At 41.3% G+C, this 12,384-nt stretch overlaps 1 protein-coding gene across 1 annotated transcript in view; it reads right to left on the reverse strand.

Annotated features, from left to right (window-relative positions):
- Positions 1-12,384, reverse strand: part of TPR (translocated promoter region, nuclear basket protein) — a gene marked incomplete in the record, with an annotated part of 1,837,142 nt that overhangs the window by 1,001,545 nt on the left and 823,213 nt on the right. Inside the window, 1 exon segment of the mRNA XM_044085316.1 lies at positions 6,770-6,901. Coding sequence (XP_043941251.1) covers positions 6,770-6,901 — 132 coding nt within the window.

The raw sequence follows: 12,384 nt of genomic DNA on the forward strand, positions 1-12,384 counted from the left end.
TTATCAAATATTTCCTTACTAAAACACTGCATCCACTCTATGATCTCTTTTCTACCTCCTTTCCCCAAATGGGTGACATTTCCTTTTTTCTCTTAAAAAATGTTTTGTCTAAACATATTTTCACTTTTTTTACACGTTTACAGAATACAGGCAAAAAGAAAGCAGCACATAACATACATTGCCATGTGACCATTACATCCATTATATACTATACACTGCAGAATACTGCCTTTAGTACTTTGCGTTACTGCATATAGGACGAGTCCTAAACTTAATGATGCCTTGTCTAGAAAAATATTTGATTTTTATACTTGTGTTATAACACTGACAATTGGATATGGGCTGCATTCCCCCCACCCTAAGCAGAAAGCATTTACTTACACCTCACAAGAAGAAAAGAAAAAAAAAAAAAAAAAAACTTGGCAGCGTTACACATTCAAAATTCCCAACCTTAACTTCCATAACATCCAGTTGTACCCCCACCCCCCCAGCTCCCATTATGGCCAACCTTACATCAACAGGCACTCCTTACCAGGAAGTTCATACGTATCGCTTTTTGTTGGGAAGTTATGAAGTAATAATTACTGCACTACTGCAAGCAATATAGTAACAGATACCACACAAGTGTCCCGAGGATGGGATTTTTTTTGTATGTGCATGCTTCATATCCATTTTAAAATTGAAAAACAAAGTAAACGATGCCAAAACAATATCATCTTGAGGTATGCTTTTCCCATTGTGCCAACATAACTCAGGACCTGTTACCAACGGGTCAAGAAATAAATCCTCGATATTCTAGCTATGCTAAAAAAGGACAGGCTATGATAGCTACCTCATGAACATTGCAGTGTGTGGTGATTTAAAAAAAAATCAAAAATATGTTAGTTTTTTCAATCCCTGGCTTGTAAATTATACTGAAAATTTTGGTAAAATCAGAACTAAACATTGCTATTTTTATACATGAGGAGACTTGCACAATCTAAAGTACAGTGTTTGACTCACTGAATAGGCACAGCATTTTGAAGCAATTTTGAAGTAATGATCCAGGCATATTATTTTAGCTTTTTTACTTTCAACTTTTGAGGTGACGTAAGTTAAGAAGCTTTCTTTCTGTATTTGGAGAGTGGGTCTCGTATATACGTATGTCAAGCTTATTTCAATTAACTTTCTGAGTTGGAACTTAAACAATTTTTGTGCTGGCAAGTTGACATTGACTGACAGCTCAGCTGCTGCAAATCTGGAGTGATATATAAAACAAGAAACCACAACTAGCAGAAATACACTTGTGCAAAGGTACTCACAGTAACTGTAAATGTTCATATCAAATACTATGGTTGCACTAATTCATAATGCATTACATTACTTGTAGGCAACATCAGTTCCTTCAGCCAGACATCCAAAGAGTAGAAACAGCCTCCTCTCTAAGGCATCAACAGGAAGCCTCCCATAAACAGTACACCAATCCATACATCTTTTGTTCCCACACAAATGTGACTAAAAGACCCATGGAACTCCCCCCTACTGGGAGAAAAGAAAATACTACCGATTACCACAAATGACAACACTACACACAAACAACACTCATGGAGAAGTGTGTAGATGCCAGAGTAGAGAGCTTCTTTAAGTTCTGCATCTGACATCCCCTTCCAGTGACTGACACATCTTGTCCAGAATGGTACCTTTGGAATCTTAAGGTGTGTCTGGTAACTAAGCATCCTCAGTGCAAAGCTGAAGGATGCATACAGTCACTGCCCCCAAGTCTGTAAATCTTGACTCCTCCTCCTGGGGAGAGGTAGGTGGTGAAGGAATCTTTTTTTTTTTTTTTTTTAAAGGTCACTGCAATGACTGTGGATACCATAAAGGGATTCTGTATTCAGCATTTCTAATACTCATGGGTACAGGATCTTATCCAGCTCCCGTGTTAAAAGTGATGCATCAGATTACTTCCACATTTCCTGTGCTACAGTCATCTCTTCCACAAGAGATACTACAGAGAAAGGTAAGGAGACAAACCTTAATATTGTCACCAAAAACATGAGATAAGGAGGGAGTAACTAGACAATCCCCCCACATTTAACTTGCATCATATCAGACTATCAGGCTAATGGGGTGATAATTCATAGGGGTCTGTAGTCGCTCCCCCTTTATGGAGATGGATGACTGTAGCAGTGTGCCATTCAGTAGGGGCAAAGCCTAAGGTGAGGCTGTGATTGAAAAGGGCACACATATGTGGTGCCAGTTCACTTAGTTCATGTAGAACACACCCATGGATATTGTTGGGTCCCATGGAAGTTGTATTCTAGGCCTTGGACAATGCAGCTTTAACCTGTGCTGCAGTAATGCTGGGTGCCTGGCATTCCTCCGTTATTGTGATTGGTCCTTTGGATGTGGGGGGGGGGGGGTAAAGTAGGAACTGAATCTGTCTGCCAGTATGTTGGCAATATCTGTTGGCTCAGTAAAAGAGGTACCTATTGTGCAGTAACTCAGAGCAAACCTTGGTATTGCCGTGGAGATTCTTGATATAACTATAGAAGGCTTTGTGGTTGTTTTTTAGTGTCTGCAGCAATTCTGCCTTCATAGCGCGCTTTAGAGGTTTTGATAAGGGATCTCAACTTTTTGTTGAGGCTAATAAGGGAGTTTGTCCAGTCTTGGGACTTCACCTTTTTCTGCAACAGTTTCTTCCTTCTGTTGTACAGTTTATTAATGGCAGGTGGCCACCAGATTGGCTTCTATTTCAGATGGAAATACAGCACACCTATGCGCCCTCTCATGGTTGTGTGCCACCAGTCACTTAAGATGAGTTTGATTTCCAAGTTTTGCCCCATGATGACCTCAAGTCTGAAGAGATTTTACAAAAGTAAGGCTATGGAGTGCATCATCATGGACCTAATTAACAAGGATATAGGGAAATGTCCAAACTCTAGATCCCACGCAATTTGGTTTTGTGAAAGGGAGATCATGCCTGCTCAACTTGGTTGACTTCTTTGTGTCAGTCACCAGAGATGTGGATGAGGGCAAGGCAGTTCATACAGACTACCTTGATCTGGCAAAGGCCTTTGATACCATTCCCCACTCAGGAATTATTGATAAACTCACCAAACCAGGCATCAACCCCTATACCACTAGGTGGGTTGCGAATTGGCTCACAGACAGAACCCACAGTGTGAAAGCAGCAGACTCCAAGTCAGATTGCTGACCAGTCACGAGTGGAGTCCCACAGGGATCGATCCTGCGTCCCCTCTCATTTGGCATTTACTTCTCAGAAGTCCAGACCAACATGGAGGGACTCTGGCTGATCCAAGTTCGCAGACGACTGCAAACTGGGAGCCATTAACTCCCCAAGTGATGTAGACATCCTGCAGAAAAGCCTCATTGAGATCAATGACTGGTGTCGAAACCATGGCCTTAAGCTTAATGCCAAAAAAATGTGTTGTCATCCCCTTTAGGAAAAACTCAGTTCCTACTAATTATCACATCGATGGGAGCCCAATGAACACTGAAGCCGTTATAAGAGATCTGGGGACACAGGTTGACAGCAACCTCTCCTTCGACCACCACATTGCCACTGTGGTCAGAAAGTCCCATGTGGCACATCTCATTACCAAGGGTTTGGCATACAGGAAGAAAGTAGTCATCTCTCTCTACTCTTCTCTCATTAGGCCAATCATGGAGTACAATGCCCCAATTTGGCATGTACCTCACTAGACACATGCAACAGCTGGAAAAGCTACAAAAAGTACCTCACGAAGAGGATCCTAGGCCTTAAACACATGCCCTACATGGACAGACCCAAAAAACTTCAGCTATTCTCTGTCTCATATTGTCTACTAAAAAGCGATCTCTGCTTGACTTACAAAACCATGTCTGACCCAGCTCTGTTAGAAATGCTGCATCTAAAGAAAATCCAATTACTCCGCACCACATGCTTCAGAGACCTCAACCTCATTACCACAATCAATAGAACATGCAGGAGGGACAGGTTCATAACCCAGAGACTGCCCATGCTCGGGAATAGACTTCCCATACATGTCAACCAGAGCACCTCACTGGCCCTCCAAGAGAAAGCTTGATGAGTGGATGGGAAATAGAAAATTCACACTAGGGATCACTCCAGTGGCTCTCCTTGACAGAGGCACTAGGAACCAACATCGGGCAGCACAATGCCAGGGCACTTCTATGGGCTAGGCTTGTAAAGGCTCCAGGGCCATTAGCCTAGTACACACCTAAGAAACCCACAGATTTTCTGTTCTGGAGTTGCAATGTCGTTGGTCAGAAAGGGTTTTGGGTCCAAGCTGGTAGCATGGCAGGTGTGAACCCACAGTGAGGGCTGCAGCATCAAGCCTGAAATCATACTCAACATTAATACACGTGTCTGCACTGAAGCACCTGATGCCAAGAACCAGACACCAAACTCAGCCAAAGCCTTTGCCAGTGAAATTCAGGCACAAAACCTCAACTCTGAGCAACTATCTGGTGTTAATGTTCAGAACAAAAAAGCCAAAAAGCTCAAACGCAAAAAAACTCTTACACTGACAGCAATGTTTGAAAGGCTGAACCACAGAAAACCATGAGCCACTGACCTCACAGCCAGGGGTAAATGAGGCGAGATGGCACTGAAAGCAGCAATGCCAAGTGCAGCGGATTCAGCGCTAGCATCAGCAAATTAGGAACAACGTATGTCGGTGTCAGCAGGGTGCTTAGGCAGCTTTGAAATAAGTGAATGAACAAGGGCCAGAGAGGGGGCTAGAATCTATAAAAAGATGGTGACACTATTCCTTATCTGACCCTAAACAAGAGGGACTGGTCTGAAACCCAAAGCAATCACAGCCTACAAGGCATGGCCTTTGACAACTTCACATAATCTGTTTATCAACTTAGATGAACCTCTGGGAGGACACACAATGCAAGACCAAAAAGGAGGCAACCTACAGAGGGATCACTAACTCAAAAGCACAGGAAATGTTAGCCTTTCTTGGGGATTGTAATCTGGTGGGTATAGAATGATGGTCCCTAACTACCTGCACCAAGTTAAGACACATCTCTGTCTCTACAGAACGTTCGTCATCTTTTCCCTAAGCAAGTGAGAAATCACCTTTATCAACAGAAAGCTTTCGCTAGATATAGATATAGCCTGTCTCATAAGATATTCTTCCCTTGACTTAGCCCTGAAACTCTCATTGAGAGACACTCAACTCTGGGAGGTGGGCAACTCAAAGGAAATCTTCCCTATAGAAAACATTCCTTTTAAAATCGAGTGGCATTAGAACAGACAGAAGCTTCCAGAGATAAGCAGCCCATAAGCACTAAATTAAAACTCTTCTGCACAGAAAAAGCCTTACCAGCATCAGACTTGCCCTATATGACAAACAACCCTGACATCACCATACCCTCCCCGTGTTCCTGCACACTGATGCTTGCACCCTGCTATCACCATACCGTCCCCTACACACTGCTGCTTGCACCCTATCACCATACCCTCCCCTGCACACTGCTGCTTTCACCCTATCACACCCTCCTCTGCACACTGATGCGTGCACCCTATCACACCCTCCCCTGTCCCTGCACACTGATGCGTGCACCCTATCACACCCTCCCCTGTCCCTGCACACTGATGCATGCATCCTGCTATCGCCATACTCTTCCCTGACCCTGCACACGGATGCTTGCTCAGCTCTCCTCTTTACCACAACACCAATGACAGCAGCTCTACCATCAAGCTAAAGAATAAATATCTTTATAAATCACATTTAGAAATCTAAACTGGCTGTTGAGTACAGTCGGGTAAAAACCTGTTCCCTGCTGCACTGTGTTATACATCCAAACACAGGAATCAGGAAAGTCTTGAACACCACCGCATATAATACACCACTAAATATCATTCACACCCGTTTCTCATGCCTAAGACAACGTTCCTATTTACCCTGCATGTCAGCAGTACAACCCATGTCTCTGAATCGTGGTACTTGACAGGCAACAACGGTACATTTATGAACTGAAAGACAAGGTATTCTACTTAGTATCACCAAGCAAACAATTACGAATCTTAGTTCCAGATTGAATTCCACTTAACCATGACTTTTTTATTTTGAGTGTCTATATCATTGTGAGAAAATGCATTTCAAAACAGTAGCAAAATGTGAAACTTCTTTACTTTATGCTGGAGAACACAAAATGCACTAACTGGGACCTACAAGTGAGAACTAGCTTCTACTCCAACTCTTGGTGAGATGCAGTACTGCATTTTCACATTAAGGGAATTAGTGCTTATATAAAGAAGTCATTGTCTACATTCATCAGGATGACTTGTACTATTTCATTTAAAGCACATTTCTTGCTCTTCCCCTCTTTGCTGCCAACCCACATCACCTTGCAAAATGCTTATGGAGTTGTTTTGCTGGTTAATAATCAGTAACCATTTAATTACACTTCCATGATGAAAATTGATATTGACAGGGCAGCAAAATAAACTATGCTCTGTTTAAGTTTTGTATTCCCCCCTTTTCCTTATTTCTTTTTACTAAATTATGTCTTTTTACTAGATGTCTTAGGTATATTTTTCAACAATAAAAATACTGAACTTTTAAAATTGAGTCTAATGTTTATCTGTGGCATAAAAGAAAACATTTCCTGTGGGGGGGGGGGGGGGGGTCAGCACAGAACTTTTATCTATGTGCAGCATGAAATGAAACTAAAAATATCGAAGATGTGATAATGTAAGTGCTCATCTGAATTGCAAGCGCTCACTCACTGCCTTTTTAAATTTGCTCACCTGTGTACGGGCCTTCCAACGCTTCACATCATCCTCTAGTAATTTCTTCTCAGCCTGCAGCATTCCACTCTTTTCACTAAGTTCTGTATTAGCCTCCTGCAAGGGCAATATATCTGCCTCCAGCTTCCGCACCTGGTCAAAAAAATAAATAAACAATTGACTCAAGGAAATTCATTGCATCTTCAATTTACTTTAATTTCTACTCGGTAATCTGCCCCAGATATTGGTAAAGACTTGTCAGAAGGTCACTAACTGCATGCATTTGTGGGAATGACTCTTCGCTCCAGCAAAATAATTCCCTTTAAAGGATGGGTTCAAGTGTAAAACCAAATGAGCTACACTTTCTAATTTTTCAGCAAGATTTCTACACCCAAACTATAACAAAAACGTAAGTAAAGAAAAAAAGTTTAAACTAACTGAAAGCTAACAAAAATGACAAAAGAAAAACAGAAAAGATGGAACAACAACCAAACAGCATCTTTTGACCAGAAACAAGTACTATGCTGCAACTCAGTCTAAGAAATGGAAAAACTTTTATCTACCAAATTACTAAACAAGCAAAACAAAATACGACAATATCATACAGTGGAAGTAGGCATAGCCGAAAATTTTACAGAATATTGGTAAGAGCCGTGAATGATCTAAATTCTGCATGACTGGAGTTTAAAAATGGGTTCCAGTCTAACCATCTAACACACAAACTCTTCCTTATTGCTCTTCCCAAATCACCTCTCTTGCAACCCCCATTCCAGACATTTTCTCAAACTCAACTTCATTAATTCCTCTTCATACTTCTAACCTTTTAATACCATAACTGCAAGCACCACCTGTAATTCACTTAGGTAGGGCAGGACCAGCTCGAATGTCACACTGATGGGGGAAGGGATGTGAATTTAACATGTGTACCAATAACACTTTGTTTTACAGCACAATAAACCACTCCCATGCCTGATAAAAAGTATATATATATTTAGAAAGCTTGTGAGGAAATTATTACTCTATTTTTGTTTTACTTGGATCGCTTGTCTGTGTACTTAAAGGATTTTCGACTGGAAACAGACTGCCTTGCTTGGATTACTTTCGAATACTTAGTAATGCTGTAGAATTATATATTTTCGATTATTACTTTTTGACTTGACGAGTTTACATTTGCTACTTCTACTACTATTGTCTGATCTGATTAATATACAGTGATTAACTAGAAATATATGGACTGAAAATCTTCCACACAGAGAAGTTTCTTGCACTGTTATTTCAAATACTTCCATTCCTCTTTTTCCCCCTTCAATTCCTCCCTCTGAACTGCATGGTTAGACCTTGACAAATACTCTGTGCAGTTTGCAGAAACAAAAGTACATGTGAAAACTTGCAACTATGCAGTTAAGACTACTGCTTACACTGTTAAGCCTTGTAAGTAGTAAAATGCTCACTTACCTACACATTTTTGCAAATAACGTCTGACTGAATTATGAGAAAGCAGCAGTAATCTGCAAAAACTCCCAGACTGAACCTGAAAAAAAATCCACGAGGAAAAGTGTCCTGTCACAACAAAAGCAGAAATCTAGAATAACTAGATCTGTAGCCAGCAGATTCATATCTCCACTGCAATCACACCACTAGGTGGCAATATCCAGAGATGACCTTAAAGGCTGCTCCTCATGAGTATCCACTGACCACAACAGAACCAGCATGTCCTTGGGATATTGTCAAGTGTTTTGCACAGCTCCTTCTCACACTGGAAGACAACTAAACTAACCGGGGGGGGGGGGGGGTGTCAAACATCAAGCTTCTTATACTACTAGTGTATGTAAGTGAGGGAAGTTTGGGAATGCAATATTGCTCTACACACATTCTGAAAATATGCAGTAGCTGTATAACTAACTTTTCAACCACAGTTTGAAGGCCCATAACTTTTCTGAATAACTCAAGCACCCATCATGAAAAAGATTAGAGACCGCATTCTGGTAAGGACACCCTCTACCAAATCCAGCCCTAGTCCAGGACTGTACTGCCCAAGCTGTACCACTTAAAGGTGTCAAGCCTGCACAAAACAGCAGCTTTATAAATATCTTGCAGGAAATAAGCAGCAGAAGCTGCTATGTTTTTTTAACTAAACAGATGCTGAAATGGTTAGCTATTCTTTACTAGGGTGTAAAACTGCTTTTCTTTACTATTCATCTTATTTTCAGAAAAGCTGAGTTGGTGAGGAAAAGTAAATGAATACTTAAACTAAGGAATTAGTATGTTAATGCCCATAAACTTTTTTTGCTTCCTAGTTAACAGATGTGACGCATACAAACTCAAATACACCCCCCAGTATAAACATACTTGAGCTGTTTTAGCAGACAATTCTGTAGGCATATAGAAAAAAGTCCTGGCTATAACCTAGGCAATGCCAATTCAATTACAAGCATGGTGTCTGCTGCAGCTGGAGGAGTGGGGGTGGGGAATGACAAGGAATTGCCTGGGTACATGCAGATGGCACAATGTGGTGATGTCACGACCATAAGAATATTGGATCAGCAGGAGATGAATGGAAAAATGGGGGAGGGTCACAATGTAGGTGAGATGTTTCCCTTTAAAGCACCACTGCATACCCACCCACGTGATATCCAACATCAAGGGAGGGACAACAAAGAAAAAAAAATCCTGTGACCTGCAGTGTGACGCCCGTCCCCTGGCCCAGCAATCAAGGAGCCTCAATCCTCGCCACTAACAGTGAGGGGCATCTCATATAGGAGGAAAGGATACATACAGTAAGTGCAATTTCCCTTAAGAGCACACAGAGATCACAGTCAGTCTGGGGCTAGTTGCTCCCTTGCTCTCCAGGTCCCCAATAAGACTCCCCACTGGCACAGCTCTAGGGTCTAGATCTCAGCTTAGTGGGCAAGCTAAAACCTCCAGCACACTCTCTGTCCAACCAGTGCTACGTGTCCCTGCCCAAGTAGCTCACACACACACTTTGAGAAGAGTTTATACAACCACACGGACACTCCTAGGGAAAGCTGGCACAGGTTCTCCAGCTGTGCCCCTTTTTCCCCACACCATACGGTAGTACCAGCTGCCACCACCTACTAATATTTATCAGCTACTCAAAGGCCCTTAAAAGGGGTGTCCAATTATTACTGTGCAATATTATTATCCAATTGGTAGTATAGCCCAGGGCTAAAGCTATTGGGGTGGCTTTGTACAATTTTACCAAAGGCATGCAAGTACTCTAAAGAGCTTAAATTATCTCTACAAAAACAGCCACAGTTGAAAGGGTTTAAAAATATTTAATAATAAAAACACAAGACAATATTTTTTTCTACACAGTGCTGGTTAAGAGTTCAGCGCTCGTACAGAAATACTTAAAATAATTCAGCAGTACAGTTCTGACATCAAAGAAAAACACAATCTAATCTTTCCAATTTCTAGCTATTTATAAGATAAACTTACATATAGAGCAAGACAGTGCTGGTGAGTTGGATTGTTAAGACAAAAATGCTTAATGCTGTCTGATTCTCTCTGTTTTTAAAATCACATTCCTGGTTCACATTACATCATTCTTCACACTTCCCTGCGTTCACATTACGTCATTCTTCACACTTCCCTAGGTTACATTACATCATTCTTCACACTTGCCTGCATTCACATTACATCATTCTTCACACTTCCCTGGGTTATATTACATCATTCTTCACACTTCCCTTGGTTAAATTACATCATTCTTCACACTTCCCTGGGTTACATTACATCATTCTTCACACTTCCCTGGGATTCCAGTCTAACAGAAACTACATTTACATTCTTCACCTCTGGGCAGAAACCAGAGCAATAAAGGACATTTATGCATGCAAATTCTGGCCATTAACTCTGACCTTAAAACAATAGGTAAGATGCCTCACTCTAGACTTACTGGCTTAACATCAAAGGGTCACAACGTGCTTTACTTGGTCAGTAAAGTGCACTGTTACATTTTTTTTTCAGTTCCACATTTAACGCACTATTTTTACCATTTAAGACAACAAGCCTGTGGTTTACATTAATATTTACAGATGACAGAATTATCTCCAAAATTCTATCTGGCTAGGCTGGCAGCCTTCATCTATCTTCACCCAATCTTCACATGCAGTATAACAGCTTCTCATCTTGCCTTATCTCACTCATGGAGTATGTCAAACTCTGACTCACTGAGAACCCTACACATGGAGACTGGGGACCTTAACATGAAGAGGTGCCACAAGAGTCAAATTACCCAGAAGTGGGTCAGCCACACACTGGGAGATGTTATCGGTAGCAGACAACAAATACTTGAGTTGCTTTAGCATTTTATATACTTCTCTCCATAAGCTCTTGCAAGAACAAGAACATTTTTTTAAACTAAACAAAAATATGAGTACCCACAGAGTTAGTAATAAGGAGTCCCAAGTAGTATTACATGCATTTTACAAAGGATACTTTTAAATTTAAGGAGACACTTCTAGAGCTGGCATCCTTTTTCTTTTTAATATTTTAGATATTGTGACTTGGTTATGACCACCAAAGCACAAAGAATACAACTGATGTTTGGCAGACTCCAAGGGAAGACTCTTCATAGAGTAATAGCCAAAACACACCACCTTTAAACATACCCCCCCGTAAATATCCTATTTTCAGTTTACTATAATTTCTGCGAACAGCAAAATAAATGCTGTTCAACATCCACACAAGGGCACAATTTCGAATCAGCTGATCGACTTCAGCAGATTTGACATGGTCTCTGACATGGTCTCTGAATAGATCACATGATATCCGTATAGGAGCTCATGTAAATGAAGCTCCTATATCACACATCACATTTTTACTGGACAGGAAACACTGGTCCAAAGGACCTCCAACAGATGTCATGGTGGTAGCAGCAGCCATGAAAAAACATCTTTAGAACGTTCTTCTGTCCATCCCTCTGAGTGTGTTTAGGGTGTTGGACAGACTACGGAAACTGCATAGCTGCCATCACTTTGAGCACTTAATTACCTTGCACATTTGACACATCTCCAAAGGGACTTGATCAAGGAAGTTTCCAAGTCTCTTTTGGGTAACTTACCATCCGACATCCAAAAAAAGAGTAGATGCCAAAATGTCTACTCTGCCATCTACTCCCAATGTTGCCCCATGACTGCTATCAAACACAGCAGGTAGCACATCAAGAACAGCCAGTATAGGTATTACAATGAGTCACCTGAATGTGGCTGCGTTATTTCACAGAAAGCTTCAAGGTCCTTTATAAATGCTCCCTTCGCTGGTTCCACTCCATTTGGACTGAAGGTAAATGAAACACTTACCAGGAGTGAAGATGATGATAAACCCTGTGTCAGAGGAAGTTTCTCCAATCCACAATGATCCCTCTCCAGAAATCAAACGTGAGCCAAGAAAATGTGGTTAAAAAAAAATAATCCAGGTTTTCACCACAACACTACTGGTGAAGGAAATCCATACAGATGTCACCAGAGAGACAAATGTGGACTGTAGAATCAAGGTTTCCATGGCCCCTTCACTACGAAACCTTTCTAGGTCCTCTAAACAGTTGCCCAACTGCTGTACACTGCAGGCAGTCGGGAAACTCAACCTTACACCCTGTATCTGGGCAAACCATA

This window comes from Protopterus annectens, chromosome 10.part0 (genome assembly GCF_019279795.1).
Source record: "Protopterus annectens isolate FY-2018-M chromosome 10.part0, PAN1.0, whole genome shotgun sequence".
NCBI lineage: Eukaryota > Metazoa > Chordata > Ceratodontiformes > Protopteridae > Protopterus > Protopterus annectens.